General features: G+C 40.5%; 1 protein-coding gene and 1 pseudogene across 5 annotated transcripts in view; both read right to left on the reverse strand.

The window, feature by feature from the left end:
• MYH10 (myosin heavy chain 10) overlaps positions 1-25981 on the reverse strand; it is a 144155-nt gene that overhangs the window by 92515 nt on the left and 25659 nt on the right. For all 5 annotated transcript variants that reach the window (XM_045824184.1, XM_045824187.1, XM_045824186.1 and 2 more), the window contains exon 4: positions 16028-16055. In XM_045824184.1, coding sequence (XP_045680140.1) covers positions 16028-16055 — 28 coding nt within the window. The remainder of the gene's footprint in view (positions 1-16027; positions 16056-25981) is intronic.
• Positions 22530-23206, reverse strand: LOC123809233 (annotated as a pseudogene).

Genomic DNA, 25981 nt, shown 5'->3' on the forward strand with positions numbered 1-25981 from the left:
TTACTAGAAAATAAAAAGAACATAAATAGAAAAAAACTGTCATTGGTGGTTAGAAAATTACTTTTAAGAGGTATTAAATGAACCCAAATATTTTTTTGGTAGAGGGCAGTAAGTGGACACAGGAAAATGTTCATAACACTTTTTTTTCCTTGGCATTGTGGGTTCTGCCACAGAAGTGCAATTTATTAGAAAATTTTTGAAGAATTTCCTTAGCACCAGAAGAAACATACCCAGCACTGGTAATGAAACTCCTAAAACAGTTAAGTGAAGATAATTCAATCTGAAGGAACTAAGCGACCTGCGGAGTGCCCACTGATTACTGATATTCATCCGCTAAGCGCGTCAATGCTTTTCCCAGCTCGTCCCTCATTCCAGCCGCAGCACGGTTCTCTCCCCGGTACTGTTCACCACCGGGTACACATCTCAGGTTGACACCTTCACAGTGGCTCCCACCGGGCTTCCCACCGGGCTCCCCGCAGCCAGGACCGCAGCCAGGACCGGGGCTGTGTGCATTTGTTTACTTGTGTGTACGTGTTTGCTTGCATTGGTTTCTCTTTGCTCTGTACAACCTGGTGTAGTGTGGACGTGTGGCCAGTACACATTTTGTAGAGAAAATGAGTGAATACTATGAATTTCGTTATGAACTAGGTGGGGCAAATGCCACAATTTTATATGATTTATATTTTTAAACAGGACTGGCATATTTCGCATATTTCTACTGAGGACTAAGCTTGAAATTCAGGTAAGCTGCTAGCATACAATGATACCTGAATTGTGGTCTCTCTGCTCAAATAGTTAAGGTTCCCTAAGACATAATCTAAGCAAACCTACTGTGACAATCAAAATCTCAATTTAGATCAAAATTTAAAATTTAATGTGGAATTAATTTTTTAAAAATCACATACTCAAAAATCTTTTGACACATTGCCAACTAATAACCTTCTAAGGCTGTTTTAGCTAAGGCATGAAAAATCTAATTTTTCTAGCAAACTCTGACCCTTTCTTGGAATTGTACTTAGAATTATACTGTTTGAACTGCCCACCAACTTAAAATTTTCAGTAGGTTTACTGGTTGCACTAATCTTCCTAACTCTCTGCACTGATACCCCCAGTCTCAACTGCATGGGGGCTGGGCACAGAGACCACCCCATGACCCACCAGTTGTACGGCTTTGAATAAAAAAACTATCCTCTCTGGGCCCCAGCATTGCCATCTGTAAAGTGTAGGAACTGGATTAGATCCTTTCTAGCTCCAAGATTTGATGGTTCTAGATACAACTCACTTTTTGATTTATGAGAATATTTTATATATTATGCTTATTAACCATCATCTATTGTTATACTAAAATTCTTCACCTTCTTTGTTTTGCCATGTAGAAGTTTTGACTCTTAGGTACTCAAATTTACAAACTTTGTTGCCAGGTTCCTGCCTGCTAGTCATGTTTAAAGAGGCCTTTTCTGCACAAAGATTATATCCATCTATATTCTCATTTTTAACTATCTACTTTATTCAATCTATTTGTATTTTCTTCTAGAACTCTGAGGGTTTCACTTTTCATAATTAAATCTTTAATCAATCTGAAAAAAAAATTATGGTTAGAGCTAGAGATTTAATCTAATTTCCCTCCAAATGATTCAGCCTATATCCCAATATCAATGGTTCACAAAGACAGTCATTATCCCATGATATGAAACATTATCTTTATCTTATACTCACTTCTTATACATATGGCTTATTCCAAAGCCAGTACCATATTGCAGTGGTTCTGAAATACAACTAATCAAAGTATCCATCATTGTTCTTCTCCAAGAAAAAAATACCAGGTAGTCTCTGAGGTTTATTTTTTCAGATAAACTTCATATAAGTTTGTTCTGCTATGCCTCTCCCATTTCCTGCCCCCGCCAAACAAAAAAGAACAGGTAGAATTTTGAGTTAAATAATATTAATATACATGTTATTTTTATGAGAAATGATGCCTTCATCTGACTCTTGGGTAATTTTGTATTTTTCTAAGTTCAAAACAAGCAAGGGCCATTTGCCTTGTTCATCTTTAAAATCACAGTAAATGCTGTTGAATACATGAATATTGGTCCTGTGCATGTAATCTTATGTTTATTTCTAGGCCCCTTTAAATATTTTTTGTTCCTGTCATTAATATATTTTCATCACCATTCTATTTTCTACCTGGCTACCACTGGCACATAGATAATAATTTTCATTCATTCATTCCACAAATATTTACAAGTCAACTTCTATGTGTTGGGCATTAAGTGCCAGAGATATAGCTGTGAAAAAAAAAAACCGTGTCTTCATGGGAGCTCAAGTAGAGGAGAAGAGACAGAAAATAAACAAGAAAAATAGGATGATTACAGGATGTGAGGAATGCTACTAGGAGGAGGCGGAGAGGGAAGAAGCAGAGGACCCCTCCCTGCACATGTGAGGGTCAGGGAAGAGCTTCCTGAAAGATGAGCAGGAACTTGCTGGGGACACAGTGTACAGGCTGATGGAAAGACAAACACAAAAGCTCCAAAGGAGAAAAAAGCTTGGTATATTCTAGGAACTGGCAGCCAGAGTGGAGGATGTGAAACAGATACCCAGCGAGGCAGAGAAGGGCAGGAGACACTGACGTAGGAAGGGTAGATGTGATGTACCCAGCAGTCATGGGAAAGAATTTGGATTTTACTCACATAATTTCTTAATAGCTATGGTAATGATTTTCTCTGCTTTTTTCTTAACTTTACTCAAAATACTTAAGTGTTTCAAGGTTAATCATGATGTTGGCTGTCGGTTTTAAACAGGTAATTTTTATTATGCTAAGAAATAAGCCTCTGACTTAGACTGGTAATGACTTGTCTTGATAACAGTTATGCTCATTACTTTTCAGCTGAGTTGGCCTCTGAGGTTTCTCAGCGAACCCCTCTCCACTGGACATGCTTGTTTATCCCGAAAGCATCCTTTCACTTTCTGGGCTGTACCTCAGCAATTGTTTGTGAACTCTGATACATTTAACATATTTCAGGTCTATGGTAACTTTGCTATAGAAAATACTGCTTCAAAGTTAGATGTATTCCAATATCTTACTGCTGAGATCCCAAGAAGGGAAGATGATCAGCCTTATACTCCCCATCTTAAAATGGGATAGCCTCTACTGTATAAGGTTGTTGTGAAGAAAAAGTACCATCCATCTAAGGCACATAATTATTATCAATAAATATTACCATTATTGGCCCCTCCACTGTTCATCCACTATACATGAGGTCATCTGACTAAACTCCACATTACTTTATTAATCAACAGTGGTAGTACAGTGGTTAAGAAAGAGTATGGGCTACAGTGTCAAAATGACCTACCTATATTCAAATCCTCTCTACCACTTCCAGGCTATGGGGCTTTGGGCAAGTTGCTTAGCTCTTTGAGCCTCAGTTTACACTCCTTTAAAAATGAGATTAAGTTACTTCATAGGACTGAGATTACACATGTGAAGAGCCTGGCATGACACCTGGCCAAGTCTCTCAGTAACTGGCTGTAGTAGTGGTAATAGCTGTGATGATGATTAACAATGGCGATGATAAAGATATTTATTAATGGAAGTTTTATAAAAATCTGTGACTTGAATATGAAAGAGGTGGCCATATCAAAGGAATAAAATTCTTGGGAAAAAAATTTTTTAAGAGGGCAATGGCACATCTGTCCCAGATGGAAGCAAAGAAAATAAAACAGCTTGAACAAAAGTAACAGGGAAAAGGAACAAAAAAGAAAGCTCAGCAGACTTCCCTTGAAGAAAAGTAGGAAAATCTTGAGAGAAGAGGACAAGGTCTCAAAGAGCAGGAGGACAAAGGGAATCTGATCTCATTTCCATCAACAATGCACGATCTGCTGATCCAGCAGTTCTAAACGTGAGAGACGGCTTGTTTCATTGCTGGTCTCCGTGGTACAAGGGCAAGGCTAACAGGAGAACAAAACAAGGAGGCTGCTGGGAGGGGTGCCCTGTGTCTGTAACAGCACTTTCAGAGATTAAAAAATCAGGAGTTTCTAATCTGAAGGTATCTGCCTTTTCTAGAGAGGCCTATGGCTTTCACTGGCTTCTCAAAGGGATGTGCAATCCAAAACAAAAAATAAGAAACAAGAGCAGTAAATAGCAGTAAAGCAGATCATTAGTGAGAGATCAATTCTGGGATCTGTCTCTGAATCCCTCTGCACCATAGGTGTTTCCCTAATTAGCAACCTCTCTCCCAGGTCTTAATTAGTTTTGTTTTTATTCTCTCTGGCTACTCTCTGGCTATTTGAAACATCAAATTCAGTCTAGCTTCAAAAACAACCTTTGCCTGAAGTTCTTGCTTTAGATGACCTCAATCTGAAAAACAACATATATATTACACACATATATGTAAAACATTAGTTGATTTCTAGTTTCAAAACTGTTAGAAAGCAGGCTACTAGGAACAGTAGAACTTGTATGATCAAGATAGGCTTGGGTTCAATTTTTCCATCATACATGCAAACAGGAATAACTGGGATGTTGCAAAGATTAAGGGAGGTAGTATCTGCAAAGATGTTAGTTCCCTTTCCTAGCAGATTTGCCTGGAATATTTCTTTTTTTTTAATTTTATTTATTTATTTTTAGAGAGGGAAGGGAGAGAGAGAGAAAGAGAGAGAAACATCAATGTGCGGTTGCTGGGGGTCATGGCCTGCAACCCAGGCCATGACTGGGAATCGAACCTGCAACACTTTGGTTCGCAGCCTGCGCTCAATCCACTGAACTACGCCAGCCAGGGTGAATATTTCAATTTTAGAAATATAAGTTGATTTGCATACTTCTCCCCTATAACATAGCTATCATTGAGACACAGCTACAATAATCTAAAAATTCCCATAGTTTTAAGACTTGAGAACATCTAAAACAAAGAGTTATGAAAAAAGCAAATTGTGGTCTAAAAAAGCTGTCTGATCTGGGGTCACAGAGCTAATTCACAGTAAAGGTATGACAAGAAAGAGTACTCGATCGATCAACACTAGAAAGGATCTGACAACACAGTGATATTTCCACTACACCACACTTTTGCCTGAGCTACTTTCTTTAAATGAATTTTTATTTTTTAATTTTTAAAAAGATTTTATGTATTTTTTTTAGAAAAGGGAAGGGAGGGGTAAAAAGAGGGAGAGAAACATAAATGTGTGGTTGCCTTACACGGGCTCCCCACCAGGGACCTGGCCTCCAACCTAGGCATGTGCCCTGACTGGGAATCAAACCAGTGACCCTTTGGTTTGCAGGCTGGCACTCAATCCACTGAGCCATACCAGCTGGGGCTGCCTTACCTATTTTTTCCAAGACTTGATTTTTTAATAGCAGTTTTAGGTTTACAATACAACTGAAGGAGGATACAGAGATTTCCTGTATGCCCCTGCACTCTGCCCCCCGCCCCAACACGCATGGCCTCCTCCACTATCAGCATCACTCAGCAGAATGGAACATTTTCTATTTAACCCAGGATGAGACCAAAGTTCATAGTTTACATTAGGGTTCACTCTGGGCGTTACATATTCTATGGGTTTGGATAAATGTAGAATGACTTGTATCTACTATTATAGTAAAATGCAGTGTTTTCACTTCCCTAAAAATCCTCTGTGCTCTGCCCATTCATCTCCAACCCCCCTCCCCTGCCCCACAACCACTGAGCAGCTTGTTGTCTCTATTGTCCTGCCTTTTCCAGAACATCATCTTGGTGGAATCACATAGTAACTAACCTTCTCAGGTTAGCTTCTTTCACTTGGTAATACACATGTAAGGTTCCTCTGTGTATTTTCATGGCTTGAGAGCTCATTCTTGTTAGCACTGAATGTCTGGATGTACCACATCCAGACGTTTGTTTATTCATTCACCTACTGAAGGACATCGTGGTTGCTTCCAAGTTTTGGCAATTATGAACAAAACTACTACAAACTCTTCTGTGTGGACTCCTTTGGGTAAATACCAAGGAGTTTGATTGCTGGATTACATTGTAAGAGTATGTTTAGTGTTATAAGAAACTACCCAACTGTCAGGTGGTTGTACCATTTTGCATTCCCACCAACAATAAACAAGAGTTCTTGTTGCTCCACATCTTATTTGTTGTCAGCGTTCCAGATTTTGGCCATTCTAGTAGGTGTGCAGTGATGGTAGTATGTGATGTGAAACATCTTTTCACATGCTTGTTTGCTATCTGTGTATCTTCTTTGGTGAGGTGTCTGTAAAGGTTTTTGGCCATTAAAAAATTGTTTTTAACATATTTATTGATTTTAGAGAGAAAGGAAGGGAGAAAGAGAAACAGCAATGTGAGAGAGAAACATTGACTGGTTGTCCCCCATGTGTGCCCTGACTGGGGGTCAAACCCCCAACCTAGGTATGTGCCCTGACCAGAAACTCAACCCCCAATCTTTTGACGACACTCCAACCAAATGAGCCACCCAGCCAGGGCTCTTTGGCCATTTATTTGTTGTTTTTTTTTTTCCCCTTAGTGCTGAGTTTTAAGAGTTCTTTGTACATTTTGGATAACATTCTTTTATGTCATCTTTTCCAAAAATTTTCTCCCAATCTGTGGTTTATCTTCTCATTCTCTGACAATATCTTTTGCAGAGCAGTTTTAAATTTTAATGAAGTCCAATTTATCAATTACTTCTTTCATGGATCATGTCTTCGATGTTGTTTCAAAAAAGGCAGCTAGGTTTTCTTCTAGGAGTTTTATAGTTCTATATTTTGCACTATGGTCTAGGATATATTTTGAGGTCATTTTTGTGAAGGGTGTAAGTTCTGGATCTAGATTTTTTTTTTTACATGTGGGTGTTTACTTGTTCCGGCACCATTTGTTAAAGAGACTGTCTTTGCTTCATTGTATTGCCTTTGATCCTATGATACACATTTATAGGGTCTATTTCTGTGTTGCCTTAGCTATTTGATCAATTCTATTGATATGATTATCTTAACATTTTACAAATATGTTACTCGTAGGAAGAATCAACTGTTCTATATCCAAACTGGTTTGGTTGTCACTATATTTAATGTGATATTTATATATGACAGGTAAAACTCCTTAGCAAAAAATATCTGTTGTCACACCATGACAGAAAATTGAAGTAACCATTGTTTCATAATTGTTGCATTATATTCATATATATTTTAAAAGAAATAACTTCAGTTAACCAAAAGTTAGTCATAAAATGAAAACAGAGTGTTCTTTAAAAGGAGGGGCTTAACCAATGAAGTAAATTCATCACCTGGAGTGACTGTTTTGTGAATTTTAATTCTAATGAGAAGGAAATTCAACAGGATTATACTCTTAACAGGATCTCACTTCCAATGAGATGGAGTGCCTATGCAAAAGACTTGTTCTCTGGCGATGAAGGAAATCCTGGGTGTCTTCACCAAAGCACTTGTCTGGACACTAGAACAGTGATGAAGCAGGTGGCTTGAACTCTGGAGTGGGAGCTCACACTGCCTGTCCTGAGTCTGCAAAAATAAAGGCTAGCTGGCGAGTTTCAGGCAGAGGAGGCCAGGGGGTTAATTACATGTTCACCATTTCAGGGAGAAAAGTAAATTAGAAAGAAAATGACTAAAAAAGTCAACCTTAGTCAGGAGCCATCAAACTACTTCAGGAAATGTTGCTTCCAATTGTATTTTCTCTTTATGATGCTATACAAACATACATACTTAGTATAAAATAACTACTACATAAAATTGACTAAACAATCATTCTCATACAGAAAACTTAATTAGGTTGGCTATGTGCCCTAGTTACACACTCTTGGAGTTCTTTATTTGGTGGGTTCTTAAAGGAACCACAGAACATATTTTTCTTAAACCTAGAATACATTTGTTTCATATAGTCATATTTCTCGAGTTACAATGTAGCTTACACTAGATATAAACACAGCAGGCAGTTATTAGATATCTACCTAAGAATTAAGAAAACATGGCGACACTATAAGAAGTGCGGGCAGGGCTTTGCTGGAAGGACTCGGAAGGGAACTTTCTGGGGTGATGGTAATAGTCGTGTTCTCCATCTTGACAGGGGTTCAGGCTACACAAATGACTCAGCACCTGTACCCTTAAGGTTTGTGCATTTCATTATGTGTAAATTGTCTCAAAAGATAAAGAAGAAAATTCTGGACTTTAGTTAATGTTCTGTATGCTGAAGTTATTTAAGGGGAAGGGTACGGATATCTACAATTTAACTTGAAATGCATCAAATTAAGGGATTAATAGCCCATCAAAGTGAGATGAAGACTTAAACTGAAAACGTCTGAAGAATCAGCAGCCACAGAAAGAGACATTATCTAACCTTAAGTAGGGCCTCCTGAAAATACAGCTGCCAATGGATCCCACCCCAGACAATTTCCTGATGGGAAGAGACCAACCCTGAGCACCATGAAGTGTAAATTCAGCTGTCTATTAGCATCGTGAGACCCATACTCTCCCTTGAAGCCCTAATCGTCCCACTCTCACCTTTTTGCCAAAGTTTGGCATATTTTGTAAGCCTTTTACTACTGGTTCTTCAGCAAGCTACCCACAGCACGCATGTGTATATAAACCTTGTCTTTTCTTCTGTTAACCTGTCGTCAGTTAATCTGCAGACTACCCCCTCAGCCACCGGACCCAAGTTGCAAAAGTTAGTTTTCCTCTCACAAAAATAAAAGGGATTCCTGGCTGGAAGAAGGAACAGACTAACATATAATAAAGCAAGTATAGAACAGTACTAATGGTAGGATCTAGGTGGTGGATGTTTGGGTCTTCAATAAGAAGTTCTTTCAACTTTGCTTATGTAAAAATATAACAAGATGTTCAGAAAAGTTGAAAGAAAAAAGAAGAAAGGAGAGAAGGAAAGGGAGGGAGGGAAGGAAAGAGGAAACAACAAACATGGTGCTTGATGGCTGCTACTTTGTGCCTAAGAGACAACCAGCTGCTAAGGAGACTCACCTCATAATCCAAACCCAAGAATTGAAGAAAAAGCCAGTTTAAAATAAAAATAACCATCTGATTACAAATATTAGTGCCTGTAATGGTCACTTTTGGTGACAAAAGTAAATTAACGCTCACTGACCTTTCCTCCTGTCCAACGGCAGTCATTCCCTCCCCAGGATTTCCTGCTCCCAGACATCCCAAACGGCCATCACAAATGGTCGCCCAGGCTCCCACCACCCAATCAAGGAGAGCAGGCGTCCTGCACCTGACCCCCGGCTTACTGTGCGCAGCACTGCCCTGACTGCGAGGCTGTGGACCGGGACACACTAGTCCCATTTCATGGAGAGTTTCAGTGACTAGATTCTGGTTATGACTTTCCTCTATCAATTCATGCTGTATAATAAAGAAATTGGAAAAAAAAAAGAAATAAAAAGAAAAAAAGGGATAAAAAGAATTTGGCTGGTCTTTGTCCCTGGTTCCTGGGAGAGAGCCTCTCAGTCCTTGGAATGTCTCTGATTCACTTGGGCCCTGACAGTTTATGTTAATGAGGTGACTCATTGTGGCACCAAGATAGTTTCAGCAAGGGAACTGGCTGAAAGATCAAAAGGGTGATTAGAGGTTTGGGCTGATGAACCATGCAGTATCAGCCAGGTCTCCTGGAAGGGGAGTGGGCTACAGACTGAATTCAACTGTGTGGCCAGTGATTCAGTCAATCATGCCTCTGGACTTGGAAGCTTAGGGGAGCTTCCTGCTTTGTGATGTGCCGGTGAGGAAGTGTCCAGGAGGCATGGAAGCTGAGTCTTTGGGACTTTCCCAAGCCTCACCCTCTTAATCTCTTCCTTCGGCTGGCTCAGCATGACCATTCTAGAGAATTACTGAATCTGAAGGGGTAGTGGCAACCCCCAAATTTGTGTTATTTTGTCAGAGGTACTAATGGCCTGCAAAACCCTGAGCTTGCGGCCAGTGCCTATAGTGTGGGCACCATGTGGAAAAGTGTACCCTCAGAGGTCAGTAGTGTCAGAACTGCATTGCAACAGACTATTTTTAAAAGATGTTTGCAGATCAGGTTCTCAATAAGTGACTTTTTTGGGGAACAATCCAAGACAAGGTAATTTTTTAAAAAAGAAAAGAGAGAGATTACTCTAGAATATAGAATAAAAATTAACAGATACTACAAATGCAAGGAGTGAACCTTGACAGGATCACAGATTTTTAAAACTTACAAAAACATGTTGAGGACTATTACAGAAATTTGAACATGGATTCTGTATAAGATGCTGTTATTGAATCAATGTTAATCTTCTTTCTTAAGTGTGATGATGGTCTGTGGTAAGGTGGACCCCCCTCCACACTTTTCCTTTGTTCTTAAGAGATGCCTGCTCAAGTGTTTAGGGGTTAAGTGTCCAGATGTCTGCAACTGATTTGCAAATGGTTTTTAAAAAAGTGCTTGTGTGTGGAGAGAGTGAACTGACATATAAGTGAAGGTTATATGGGTAATTTAAAGTACCATTCTCTCAACTTTTCAGTAAAATTCAGGTTTGAATTTTTAAATAAAAACTTGGGGAAATGCATCAGCAAAGGTTAAAAGAGGAAAAATGAAGTAAAGAAAAGATGGTAACTTTTTTTTTACATCATTGAGGCTGTTACAGAATAGGGCCAAGGGAGGGTATGATATACTATTACCGAAAAACCCCCCTCACTAGGTTTGTTATGCCCACTGCCAGAGGAAAGACATCTTTTAATGCCAGAGATTTGTGAAAAGGAAAGGAAATGTTTATTTAAGGCTATACAGACTTAAGAGTAGTGACCTAATGTCTTCATTAAAATATTCAAGTCCTTTAGGATAGCCACAGATGCATACAGTCCTTCCTTCTCCCTCTGCCCTAATCTGGGGTCCAGTATCTCAGGAAAAGAAGTAGAAGTCTGTGATTGAGGCTCCCGACACCACAAGCTGTGCTGCTGCCATGATCTCCAGCTAATCTAAAACCATGTGGCACCTTCTCATGGTCCACCAGCAAGAGTCCTTTTACCCCTTTCCTTCCAGGCAAAGTCTCTCCTGCTTCCTAAGCCATGAGGCAAAAGGGAGCACCCCAAAGCCACGTGGTTCTCGCCCTGCCAAAGCTGCGGGGGTCCCCACCCTGGCCAACGCCGCATGGTTCTCTCTTTGCAAGGCTGCCAAGTCTGGGTTTAAATTCCCGCGCCAACCTTCTTCTACATCCCCATTTCCAACTCCTCCTACAATCAGTTACACCTGCCAGCATTCCTGTATTATCCCAGGTTTACTGGGCTGCCATCATAAGTCTGGGCAGATGTGGCCCATATCATGGAGCCAATCTTCTCCAAGCTCTCATGCAGGTGCTGTAACCAGGGGGAGTTACCCCCTAGTTACATCTTGGGTGGAAGTCACTTCCATCCCCCTGCCTCAAGGCTTGGCCACAGCTATTTAACATATCTATGCAACCAGTTAAAGGTTATAGGTATGTTAAATGACCACACCAGAGGTTAGCTGCAAAGCTGTTGCTGTACAAAACAGCTCTGCATGTTCCTGCTCCACGTGTCCCTTCCCCCAACTCACACCTGGGTGGGGTGGGGTGAGGACATCCTATATATCTTTCTAATTATTTCCTGGACACCTTGAGTTCTGGGCCGCATTCCAAATCCCTAGTTGGGCGCCCCCTCTCGGCTGCACCCTGTTACAAGGTTGGAAGATGGGCGTTCAGGGGTCACATGCTATTCTATTTGTGTGTAGGTTTGCAGTTTCAAAATAAAATGCCTTTTTAAAATGGTATCAGAAAGGTTCCACCCTTTAAAATACATACAGTATCATTAGTTTATAAAATTTTCTATTGAAAACTGAAGGCTGTTTTCTTAGTTCCTACTTAATTACGAGATTCATTCCATTGTTTGGAATGTTACCCATTTTCTAAGTACACACTACTGTCTGCCCCCACCCCCACCGTTTCCTCTGTACACTGTGCCAGGTTCTCAAGGGATAATTAAAAAGCAATCAAGGTAAGTCAGTTCCTACCTCACCATGTAGTTGTAAAAGAATATACATATGGCCCAAATAAGGAATGTGACCCAAATAAAAAAGGACCTGATGCGAGAAAAGCAATGTGGGCTGGAACTTCTTGTACAGGTGGGATTCAAATCGGCACATTTCCTTCCTGTAGGGAAAAAGAGGCTAACGGCGAGGCAGTCAGCTAGGATCCACCAAAATGAGTGAGCTGTCAGGTGATGCCGGGTCAGGCCAGGGGGAGGCAGAAAGAAGAAATGTCAATTGAGGTGACTAACTAGAAACGGGCATAAAAAAGAGGGGGAGTCAAAGCAGACTGCGAGATTTTAAGTCTTAAGTCCTGAAACACACAGGGTTGATGACAGAAATAAGGAAATTGGGAGATGCGTCGTGTTTGCACAGGAATAAAGGTTAATTCTTGGGCATGTTGAGTTTTAACTGGCATTGATGCCCTACTTCACAGCTTATGCTCAAATTACTTGTAAGCTGCCTGATACTACTTCTCATCTGCTGTCCTCTATGCCTGGAAGGTTTATCAGGCCGCCCTTGTACACATGGCACACTGATTCTTCAAAAAGCCACCAGGGATTGTGACAAGGATGAGGGTCTAGAAGCTAACCTGGTTGAGTGCCTGCCTGCCTGAGCTAGGAATCCACTGGAAAGGAAGGCAGTAAGTACCAGCCACACATCTGCTGCCCAAGGCCCAAGCCCCCTCTTCTATCCACCAGGGGTGCACAGGTGTAAACACTTTTGGGACTCCTTCAGGCTTACACCCCCACCACCATCCTTGTTCACTGCCACAAATGTCAGTTCCTCTGGTCACTTTTCATTCTTACACTCTGCTCTCACTCTGCGTTTCCTTTCTCCTGATACCAAGCCCTTATTTTCTGCCTCCACCCCACTGTTTCCTCTACTCTTTGAGACCCCCATACCATGGTGAGCAAAGTCACCTACATCCTCAGCCTTTGCACCGAGCTCCCCTCCTCCTGCTGGCCCTACTGAGCCCTGGCACTCCCCCCAGGCAGCCTTCTCGGATGAACACCACCCTTTCCCCCCACATAGGACAAACGCCCACACGTGCGCGCGCGCGCGCACACACACACACACACACACACACACACACACACACACACAGAGTCAGGAAGAAAGTTGGCGGCATCCTTTTCATTCTCTGTAACGCTGTTTCCAGACCCTCTTATCATAAAAGCTACTCCCTCTTGCCCCTCCTCCTGACGTCACATATAGTAGGAACACTGCTTCCCCATTTGGATTTTGACTAGTAAGATCATTAACCCCCCCAAAATGTATTATTGTTTCAAAAAAGCAAGCAGTTTTCATTCTAAAGAGTGAAAAGCACTTTACCTCAGAATAAAGAACATTCCTCCAAGCCTCATGAAGTGCTTCCCAGTGGCCGCTGCTCGCGACACTCATGGTAATGTTGCCAAACCCCATTTCTCATGAGAACGAGGTCCCAAACCCCAGGCCGCCTGGCTCCTTGTGCCCCCTCCTACCCCTCTTCTTCACTCACCCACTCCTACTGCCACGCACTAGGTGTTACCCTCTCATCTTGTGTGGCCGCACTGCTTACTCTTCGGCTCTGACACTCCAGGATTCCCAAGATTATCTGTTCCATTTCCTCCAGATCTCTAGTTCTTTGACCTATGTACTTCCTCCCTATCAATTCCCTCCTCTTTGCCCATGGCCTGTGGCCTACTGTGGTAGTTTCTCCCACTCATATACTCAACCCTTGTGCTCCACTGTCCCCCGTTTGCACCCACTTGCAAACACTGCAACTGCTTCACCTTCGATGGACTGAATCTGGCTCCATTCCACACTCTAATGGTGGACTAAGCAAGGGCCCCAGTTGTTTCAGATCCCGCTGTATCTACTCCCTTTGGCAGTGTTTCCCACACTGGCCCTGGCCACATGTCTTGCTTGGGAAGGGGACAGCAGTACCTGTGACACAAGCAGCAACCTGAATGGTCCCACAATAGAGCTTGCTCTCTTGTTGCCCTTGGAGCCCTGCTACCATGTTGAAACTGGGGCTAGGCAGCGGACACTGGGGGCGTGTGGAGAAGGAACCGAGACACCCAGCCAGTCATCAGCCAGCCCCAGGTAGCCCCAGCAGGCGATGCAGGCGTAGGAGTGAGTCCCCAGTGAGACAGCTCAGTCTGGCCCAGGTCAACAGAACTGCCTGGGTGAGCCCAATCCCATCACCAGGGAAACTGTTTTAAGCCATTAAATTCCTGGGTGGTTTGTTGTTTAGGAAAAGCTAAACAAGACTGGAAGAAATTTTATACAACAAAGCGGACTAGTGTCAGCTATTTCTCCCTCTCCTCTCTTCCAACCCATCCTCCCCCTGCTATACCTCCCCCTGCCTGTTAGAGGACAAATGGTCTACACTGCTTCATAGTAGAGAGAAACCGCTAGACAAGAACCTTTTCAATTCCCAGCCCCACCCCCACTCACCCACATCACAACCTACCTGCCTTCCTGACCTGCAGGGGAGTCCTGTCTCCCAGGTCCCCGCCCAGTGCTCTGGACCCCGTCACCGTCCTTGCTGCCTCAGCTCCCTCCTCTCCACCCCTTCTCCCTCTCATCAGCATTTTCTCTCCCACGTTAAAAACACCACCAATAACAACAATACTTATCTGTTCGACTACAAGCACACCTTATTTTATTGCACTTCACTGGTGCTGGGTTTTTTACAAGCTGAAGGCAAGCCCCTCCACCAGGAAAAAGATTATGACTCAATTTACTGCAGTGGTCTGCAGCCGAACCCACAGTATCTTTGAGGTACACCTGTATGACTGTGTTCAGTTTCTCAACTATTTGAAAAATTGCTCTTCGATGTTTTTAAACAACTCTTCCACTTCCCCTTCATTTCCCAACTGTGATCTGGCTTCCACATTCCTCCCCGATCCAATGCCTACACCTGTCCCACTCACTGCTAAAGCCCATGCGCAGGTCTCTGTTGATCTCACTCACTCCCAACAGCATCTAACAACATGTTGATCGCACCCTCTTTCTTGAACTCTCCCTCCCCTCTTGCTGCTGTGCCGCTACACTCCCTTGCCCTCCTCAGGCCTCGGTGGTGGATACTTTTAGTTGTCTTTGCAGCTCCTCATTCTCTGCCTGACCCTTAAATGTCACTTTTCCTCACGATTGGCATGCCCTGCCTTCTCTCTCAACACATGCTTCTGCGGCAGTCTCCCCGGCCAGCTTGGCTTCCATTACCATCCTGGCTGGCGACTCCTCAGATCTGCATTTCGGCACAGGGCTCTCTCCTGGGCTCCACATCCACGTGCCCAATAGCAGGTGGACAGCTCCACTTAGATGAGCCACAGGCACCTCAAAGCCAATGTGTCTTCAATCAAACTCATTATCTTCCACTCCAAATCTGTTTCCCATGTCAGGAAACATCCTGAGTTCATCATAGCTCGACCTCTCTCAGCTCTTCTTTCTTAGGCATACAAACCACCAAGTCCTGTTAAGTTGTCTCCTCAACTGAACACCATTTAAATAAATTCCTCCACTTTTCTCTAGGTTCATGGTAACTTCTCCACCTAAAGTTCCTACCAACCAACTCCTGCCTAGACAACTGAATGGTCAGCTTCCTAGCTGGTCTTGCTGTTTTAACTCTTCCTCCAATCCGTTTTTCACACCACAGCCAAAGTGGTCTTTCTAATATGCAAATCTAACAATTTCCTTCTGTGGATATTGTTTTATTCAACCTTGAGTCTCTAGTACTTAAAATGTGGCACACAAGGCACATAATAACCAATAATATCTATTGGGTAACATGGATAAATTACTGTAATGTTTAGTAGGTCAACATTTGGACATACCAACCAAAGATGTCAGATTATGTGTGAAAAGCCCAGTTTGACAATTAAACAGTACTACCCAAGTTAAGCAGCTTATATAATCTTAGTCTTAAAATGATAACAACAAGGTTTACATCAAACTCTTAAAAATCACCACTCTATTTTACCCCCTCCCTCCATACAAAAAAATTAATTGCTTTACTTTTCAAGAGAATCAAAAATAAATCTGAACATTCAACATTTACTTACGTGCAAAGAATTGACTGGTCCTCACGATCTAGAAAACAAAACAAAACAAACAAAAGAAGAAAGTGACCATTTGCCTGGTTTTTAAAATATTTGATATAATAAAGTTACAGTAACAGCCTATTAGTAACTCTACACCTCTCAGGTCAAGTTAACTCTTCCCCAACCCTGTTACATTGTCCAGTCAAGTTCACTTACTGCTTTGCCAGATTCTCTGGGAGTAAATAACAGCCCAGGCTTAGAAGACTTCATATACCTAATCAACCTTGATTCTTAAGCCTTCATGCTTATCAAATTCAGCTCGGAAGTTTTGTAGCAACATACTTCCTAGAGCTCCACCTTTGCTAAATCATTTTCAGGACCTGTAGGCATTGAAAAATCCCACTTCAAACAAATTCCCTAGGTGAGTCTGAAGCAGGGCCAATTTTGGAAAACCAATGCCTTTCAGAATGGCTTCAAGAACACCCACAACCAGTATTAATGTGACCTCGAAGGAGAAAAAAACTAGTATCAAACACTGAGCAGAAAAGGTTGAAGGAGGATAAACATCTATATGAAGTTTAGCCACTATCAAGTCAAAATGTTACATATACTAAAAATAAGGAAAGAGAGCACAATGAAAAAAGTCTAACATGATTTTAAAGTGATTAATGATTTAAGTATTCAACTCAATTTTTAAAATGAAAAGGTGAAATTCAAATCCACATCCAGCCCATGGGCAAAACCACCAATGTAGGGTGTATGGTTTCCAATCACTTACAAGCATCACTATCTCCAGTTTACAGATGAGAACTGTTCCCGGAATAGGTTAGGTAATCTTCCCAAGTCACACAGACACCGAAGGGCAAGAATGCTGGGGTGACAACCAGCTAGCTCTGCTCCTAGCGCCTGTGTTCCCGACAAGCCCAGTTTGTTTTTTTTGTCACTCCCATATGCTGTGCTTGCTTTCCCCCTGGTGCCCTTGAGCACGCCATCCCATGCCCAACAAGGACTGCACAGTAAGTAGTTGAGGCACAAATAAATGTCATGAAGGGGAAATAAATAGTTCACCACTATGTCATACGCTTTTCACATAATATTAGCAAAATAAGCAAATCCATTCATATATTCTATGTATAAACTGAGTTATATTACTGCCTGACCCCTCGAGCCTAATTTAATTCCTAATACATGCATGTCTCAGAAATACTGTGGCTGGGTTCCAGACCACCACAACCAAACGAATATTGCAATTAAGCAAGTGGTTAATTTGCTGGTGTCCGGTCTTGCCTTCAATTTGTTTAAAAAAAAAAAAAAAAAAGCAACATCTGTGAAGCACAACCAAGTGCAATAAAACATAGTATGTCTATAGCTCCTACCCAGTCCCTTCTTTCTGGTTGCTGTAGGCAGTGTTTATAGCACAGAAAAAAAACTATTGTCTGCCTCCTTTGCTGGTTCCCTTTCCCAGAGGTCATCACTTCTTAGACATGCTCCTCCCAGATCCACAAATACTTGGATATCACCAGTGTCCTTTCCTGATCAGCTCAGCTGGATCTCCTCTGGGGAACCTTCCCAGATACTCTCTCCCTCTGACTCCTCACTGTTGCCCTCTTTGAACCATTTCGGAGTTAGACAAACAATCCTGCCAATTGTCTGCCCAGTAGAATGTGCTGCCTGAGATTGGAAACTGTCTAATTTTTTTATTACCAGAATTGCCAGTTGGCTCAGGTCTGCTGAGAGAAATTCAGTGCTAGGTACCATGCCGGGCACTGGCAAAATAGTAGGAACAGGAATCTTCTGTTCTTGTTCCAGCTCTGCCACAAACTTACCAATGTATCTATAAATGAGGCATTGACTCCTTGCTGGTTCCAACTTTTTTACCCATAAAACTAGGTTTTAACAAGTCTTTGCTTATTCACTCTAAATATGAACCATCAGATTGGTAAATTCTTCTAGTCTAAACAATATCTATAGAACTTCACTACAACAAGTTTTTTTTTTTTTAAATGGATTTTGTGAACTGGTTTACAGAGTTAAAGAAACTGAAAGACAAAGTTAAAGCCAAAATTAAGTTGCTTGTTAATTAACTCAGAATGGCTCTCTTCCCGCATCTGTACACACTATTGTCATTGTCTGAAATTTGAGGCCTACACAACTGCAATCTGCCCTTCAGATCTGCCCCACCCTCCATTGCCCCAAGCTTCTCAATCCCCCACCCAACCAAAAACAAAACAAATAAAACAACTCTCTTCAGTGAGACTTGTCTGTTTTCATTATTTGTCTGTCTGGTCTTGTATGGTCTTTGGGCCTGAGTCACTACCACCAGTACAACAGGGGACCGGCTTCATGACCTCCAAGATTCCCTCCAACTGTGGCTGCCCCACTCCCACCTCCTGCTTCACTCAGTCCAATGTGACCTTCAAGGGCCAACTCAGCACTACAACAGTTTACACAATGATCTTTAAAAACTGATAAATGTGACCAGATACAGCCTTATATTGACATTTAAGGGAAACAATTTCAATCTCAAAAGTGCAACTAGCCTTTTGAAGACTTAGAGATTCATCTGATAACACATATTTTCCAAAGCACCTACCCCAAATCACCCACCACTTATGGAGGTGATTATTAAGTCCATGACAAATTAAATCATATTTTCAACAGTGAAAAAGGTTTCAAATCAATGATGTCAGCCCCTACTTTATAGAAAAACTAGACAAGAGCAACTCCAACCCAAAGTAAGTAGAAGGAAGAAAATGATAAATCAATGAAATAAGGAACAGAAAGGAAGAAAAAAAACCCCCAGTGAAACCAAACGCTGGTTCTTTGAGAAAAATCAATGAAACCAATAAACTTCTAGCCAGACTGATTAGGAAAAACACACAAATTACCAATATCTGGAATATGAAAGGCAATACCACTACAGATCCCACAAATACTAAATGGATAATAAGGAAATATTAGCAACCACTGTATGTCAAAAAAATTGATAACTAAGATAAAAGGGACAATTTCTATGAAAGCTCAAGAAGAAATAATAACCTGCATAGTCCTATACCTATTAAAGAAATTGAATGTGTGAAACTGATATGATATCATATGCCAATTATACCTCAGTAAAAAAATAAATTGAATTTGTAATTAAAAATCTTCCCACAAAGAAAACATAGCTTCACTGATAAATTCTATAGAACATTTAAGGAAAAAAATGATACCAATTCTATATAAACTCCAGAAAAAGTGAAGAGGCAGAAACATTTTCCAACACATTCTAAAGTCTTACTTACGCTGATACTAAAATCAGAAAAAGACACTATAAAAAAGGAAATGACATATAAATATCTGTCATAAACAAGGGCACAAAAATTCTTAACAAAATGTTGGCAAATCCAATCTAACAATATACAAAAAGGATAATGCACATGATGAGCAAGTAGTATTTATCATAGAAATTCAAACTTAGCTGAACATCCAAAAGGCAAACTATCTAATTCACTGTATCAACAGACTAAGAAGAAAACCATATAATCATCTGAATAGATGTTGAAAGAGCATTTGATAAGACTCAACATCCACTCATGATTAAACAAACAAACAAACAAACAAACAAAACCTCAGCACACGAGGAGTATAGGGAATTTCATCTCCGTGATATAGGGCATCCACAGAAACCCTTTCATTGACATCATCCTCAACAGCGAAAAGCTGAATGCTGCCCTCCTAAGATCTGGAACAGGCAAGGCTGTCTGTTTTGTCATACCTACTCAACATCACAAAGTAAGAAAAAAAACCAACATAGACTTAGAAAGGAGGAAATAACAACGTCTCTATTTAGAGGATAAGATTAGACAATTTTCTGTCTACACAGAAAATCCCAATCTATAAAAAAGCTGTCCAGAATAAGTAAATTCTGCAAGGTCACAAAATACAATGTCAATATACTGTATATTTAAAAAGGAATATTTCTATACATTAACAGGGAACAATTAGATACTCAAAATAAAACTCCACTTAATACTAAAAACATGAGATACTTAGTTATATTAAGGTATATATTATATTTAGGTATAAACCTAACAAAAACTGATTTTGTCATTTTTAAAAAAGATTTTACTTATTTATTTTTAAAGGGGAAGAGAGGGAAGAAAGAGAGGGAGGGACACATCAATGTGTGAGAGATTCATCCATCAGTTAGTTGCCTTGCCTCTCGCAGGTCCTTTACCAGGGACCTGGCCCACAGCCCAGGCATGTGCCCTGACTGGGAGTCAAACCTTTCAGTTTGTAGGCCAGCACTCAATCCATTGAGCCACACCATCCAGGGCAAATTTGTAATTTTTGTAATGAAATTTATGTCTAAGAACTTTACTTTCATTCATTCATTCATTCAAGAAATTATTTCTCAAGCATTTTATTGACACTATATCTTCTAGAATGCAAACGTAAGGAAAAAAAATTAAGCTCTTTCTGTTTTTGCATTAGACAAACAAACTGTTCACTGGGACTGTATGCTCTGAATCCTCTGCATGGTACCCTCTCTAGCTATAGATCCTCTTTATACACCCAGTTATGTTTAGCTACTTGCTCACATTTGTCATTGAAAGCCTAGATTGATCAGCACTGAAAGGTAGTAGAGCTTCATCAGGCACTGTAGGTGCACCTGACCACCCTAGCAGATGTCTCCACCCAATTGCATTGTGTATATAGTACATCAGCTGGCAGACCCTAATTACAGAATGGAATACAGCCAAATTATTTAGCATGCTTTTTTTTCTTTCCTGTATCAATTTTTTAAATTATTATGTAATCAAAACTATCAACTACTGTAATACTTTTTAACTTTCACATAGATAGAAGGAACTTTTTAACTTACCCACAGAAAGAATGTGTCACATTGCCTCGGTTTTAAATCCTAGATCATACTTCTTACTATTTACATTTTCTTGGTCAAATTTTTAACTTTTTGTGCCCCATAAAATAGGGATAAGTGATCCTATTTACTTTACAGGATTGTTGTTATGGATTAACACATATAAGCAATTATCTCAGTGCCTAGCACACAGTAATATTCAATAAATGTTCATTCTGGCATTAATAATGACATTAATAATACTGTAATATAGTGATAAGCCACATCTTCATTCTTTTTATTTTTTTTTTTTAAGACCAACAGCTATACTGAAAGATGAAGACAGCTGAGCTTCCCATCCCCAGGATCCTGGTGACATCAACCTCAGGTACTCTGCAGCCAGAGAACTGCTCATTCCGTATTGGGACATTAACATTTATCCTTGTTAACTATTTTGTTAGATCTAACTCCCCATTCAGCCTATCAAGATATTTTTAAAATTCTATTTCATCAGATGTATTTATTTTTCCTCCCAGTTTTGCATCATCTACAAATTTTATGGGCATGCATCCTACACCTTTAAGTGTATTATATTGATAAAGGTGCTGAAAAGGGCACAAGCCCTTTGTGCAACCCCTGAAAAACCCAGCCAACCTCAATCATTAACAGCACTTCAAGTGCAACTTTTTGGCATCCAGCCACAAGGATGTCACGGCAGACTGCGACATGCCATGTGCAAGTCCTAGTTCTCTGTTTACAATGTCTATTCTATTTCCCTTCCTACTAAGCTGAAGTAACATGGTGAGTGTTCTCATGTTGTTTTCAGACTGTTAACAATAGAGTCTAGAATCTTTCCTGGCAGGTGTGTTCAAGCTCAGTAGCCTGGAGCTTCTTCCCTTTTAAAAATTAGAGTTAGATATGTGAGCCCACCCCAGCCTTCTGGAAACTCCCCTTCTATACACTTCATAGACCAGGGAGTCAGCAATCTCAACAGTGAGAATGCATTTGTTTAGACGAGGAACTATGATTCAATTAGAGGAGTGAACTCTCTCCAGTTTCTTTTCCCATATAAGGCCAAGTTTGCTCATACATACAAATGCTTTTCAGCACAGGAAGATTATTCTTAACAGAGACACAAACCAAAAACAAAGAAGCTGATAATGCTTCTTTATTCTCTAGTATCACTGTCATAGCCACTTAGTATTCTTTGGCTCTGAACTTTTTTTAATAAAAAAAAATTGTATTTACTTAGAAGCATTCAGAATGTCAACAAAACAGCTACAACTTTTTTTTTTGCAATTAGAGTGGTATTCAGTTAACAGAACAACAATTATTTTGTATAAGTTGCATCAGAGACAACTGAAGATGAAAAAACTACCATCCCCACATATAACTAATCTGTGCTATGCACCAACAAGAACCTGCTTTAAATTTCCATGCCAATTTACAACCCCCATATTGTACCAGGCAAGGTTAGTGGCTATAGAAAATACCACCAGGACGAGGGCTATCTAAAGACACATTCAATAGTGTGTTAACTATACAAAAAAAAGACACTGTACAGTTTAAAAACAAATCTTACACAGCTTTACATTTCAATTTTTTTCTTTAAAAGGAGTAAGTTGTGTACAGGGGGGTAAATGCTTTATAGACAAGAAAAAATACTGCGCTAGAACCAACTTATTCATCATCATCATCATCTTCTTTGCCTTCCTCCTCCTCCTCCTCTTCATCTTCTTCATCTTCCTCCTCCTCCTTCTTTTTCTTGCTTTTTTCAGCCTTGACAACTCCCTTTTTTTGCAGCATCAGGCTTTCCTTTAGCTCGGTATGCAGCAATATCCTTTTCGTATTTCTTGTTTAGCTTAGCAGCCTTCTTTTCATAAGGCTGTTTGTCATCTGCAGTGGTGTTATTCCACATCTCTCCCAGCTTCTTTGCAACATCACCAATGGATAGACCGGGATGCTCTCCTTTGATTTTTGGGCGATACTCAGAACAAAACAAGAAAAAGGCCAAAGGAGGCTTCTTGGGTGCATTGGGGATCCTTGGACTTCTTTTTTGTTTCTCCTTTAGGAGGAATATAAGTTTTCATTTCTCTTTCATAACAGGCCTTGTCCATTTTTGCCATGTCTTCACATTTTCCTTTCTCTTTAGCAGACATGGTCTTCCACCTCTCTGAGAACTTCTTAGAAAACTCTGAGAAGTTGACTGAAGCATCTGGGTGCTTCTTCTTGTGCTCCTCCCCGTAAGTTTGCACAAAGAAAGCATATGATGACATTTTGCCTCTCGGCTCCTTAGGATCTCCTTTGCCCATGTTTAATTACTTTTCCTCAGAGCACAGAGTCGTCTAGTGCCCGTCTGGCTCACACTTGCCCCGGTGCTGTCTTTATGGAGCTCAATGTACTGCAATCTGGCTCTGAACTTAACAAAGGTTTTTACGTCATTTTTTTTACCCTCACCTGAGGACATGCTCATTAATTTCTAGAGAGAGGTGAAGGGGTGGAAAGAGAAAGGGTGAGAAACATCAATCAGTTGTTTGCCTCATAAGGCAGCTTATGAGTTGCCTCTCATAAGTGCCCTGACTGAATCGAATCCCTGACCTTTCTGTTGACTAGACAATGCTCCAACCAACTGAGCCACAGCAGCCAGGGCAAGAAAGGTTTTTAAATCTAATCTTTTTTTAAGCCTAAGTTGATTTTGGATATCGAACTGATATCGAACCTGTCCTTACCTATCTATGACACTATTCTATTCTAGTCTCAAAGTATCTCTTAATTATCTCAGAGGACCTGGTATATAAAAGTATCTAAGTAACACTGAATTAGAAATCGGTAGTGTATTTTATTAACTCCCTCACACTCTCCTTCAGACCCAGTCACCAAGACAGCCTTTTCATGACCTACAAATTTGATGACAGGTGGATATGGCATATTCTCTATTCTTTTTTTTTTTAAGACTTTATTTATTTTTAGAGAGAGGGGAAGGGAGAGAGAAAGAGAGGGAGAGAAACATCGATTGGTTGCCTCACAAACTCCTCCAACCGGGGACACTGGGCCCACACCCTGGGCCTGTGCCCTGACTGGGAATCAAACCAGCGTTCAGTTTGCAGGATGGCGCTCAATCCACTGAGCCACAGCAGCCAGGGCAAGTGTATCCTACTTCCTAATGATCATGCAACTACTGTATAAGAACCACATAGATTTTAATATACTTTATAGAATTTATTTTTAAAGAAATAAAAGGAGATGGGGGAGTTATAAAAGACTTCACATAGCACTAGGAAGTCCCACGTATAACGTAGCCTTTTTGAGCAATGTTAAATGCATTCAAAACTGCTACATTTTGTCTTTTTAAAAACACATCCCTCCATAAACCACTGTGTCTAAAGCCATGATTCAAATGAATGATTCTTCAAATTTTTATTTCATTCTAAACCCAAAAGAAAACAATCAAAACCAACCAATTCAACACATAGGTTTTAACTTTTGCTGTCTGTTTTACATGCATTTAAATCAGAAATATTTCATAATTTTTATTTCCCCAATGAAGCATTCACCTTTTCTATTATTCTTCCTGTTGGCCCTTCCTGTTGGTTTTAAAACCTAAAGAGCTTTTGTTATACTGGCTTGTGGTGGAGATCAAATGTATATACAAACTAGATGCTTTTGACAACAATTTTTTATTACGTTATTACAGTTGTCCCAATTTTTCCCCCTTTCCCCCCCTCTGCCTAGTACTCCCCTTTCCTCCAGCAATCCCCCCCCCCTTAGTTCATGTCCATGGGTCATGCATATAAATTCTTTTGCTTCTCCATTATCTGTACTATTCTTAACCTCCCCATCCTTGCACCTTTCCCCCCATTCTCCCCTTCCCTCCTCCTAGCTGATAACCCTCCAAATGATCTCCATATCTATGACGCTGTTCCTGTTCTGGTTATCTGCTTAGTTTGTTTTTTTCAATTCAGTTATTGATGGTTGTAAATTTGTTGCCATTTTAAAGTTCATAGTTTTTATCTTCTTCTTAGGTAAGTCCCTTTAACATTTTATATAAGGGTTCTTGGTGATAATCCACTCCTTTAGCTTTATCTTGTCTGGGAAGCATTTTATCTGCCCTTCCATTCTAAATGATAGCTTTGCTGGATAGAGTAATCTAGGTTGTAGGTCCTTGCTTTTCATCATTCGGAATATTTCTTGCCTGAAAAGTTTCTTTTTGAGAAATCAGCTGACAGTCTTTTGGGAACTCCTTCCTAGGTAACTCCACTTTTCTCTTGCTGCTTTTAAGATTCTCTCTTTATCTTTAACATTTTGGCATTTTAATTATGATGCATCTTGTTCTGGTCTTCTTTGGGTCCAACTTGTTTGGAACTCCCTGTGCTTCCAGGACTTGTACGTCTAGTTCCTTTGCCAAATTGGGAAAGTGTTCTTTCATTATTTTTTCAAATAAGTTTTCAATTTCTTGCTCTTCCTCTTCTCCTCTGACACCCCTGTGATTCAGATGTTTGCACATTTGGAGATGTCCCAGAGGCTCCCTATACTACCCTTGTTTTTTTTAATTCTTTTTGCTTCTTGCTGTCGTGGTTGAATGCTTATTTCTTCCTTATGTTCCAAATCATTGGTTTGAATCCTGGTTTCCTCCCCTCCACTGATGGTTCCCTGTAGGTTTTTCTTTATTTTAGTTGGTGTAACCATCATTTCTTCCTTTATTTTGTTGTCCTATTCAATGAGTTCTTTGAGCATCCTGATGATCAGTGTTTTGAACTTTTTATCTGATAGGCTGCCTATCTCCATTTCATTTAGTTCTTTTTCTGGAGTTTTGTTCTGTTCTTTCATTTGGGCTATATCTTTGTCTCCTCAATTTGGCAGCCTCCCTGTGTTTATTTGTGTGTTTTAGGTAGGGGTGCTTTGATTTTCTATCTTAGTAGTATGGCCTATGGTAGAAAAGTTACCTGTGTATAAATTGTGTGGGGTGGAGCCTTAGGTAATTGCCAAGGCAGGGCAAATTGCTTTGCTTTGTGGCTCTGTGTAGGGGGAGGGGACAATGCCACCACCTGGTTTCTGGAGATCTGCCTGGCACTTGCCCCATTTCCAGTCACTTCACCCACTTCCCATATGTGACTGGTACCCTTCCAGCTGTT

Source organism: Phyllostomus hastatus, unplaced genomic scaffold (assembly GCF_019186645.2).
Source record: "Phyllostomus hastatus isolate PE091 unplaced genomic scaffold, TTU_PhHast_1.1 phas_scaffold_55, whole genome shotgun sequence".
In the NCBI taxonomy this organism is placed as follows: Eukaryota; Metazoa; Chordata; class Mammalia; order Chiroptera; family Phyllostomidae; genus Phyllostomus; species Phyllostomus hastatus.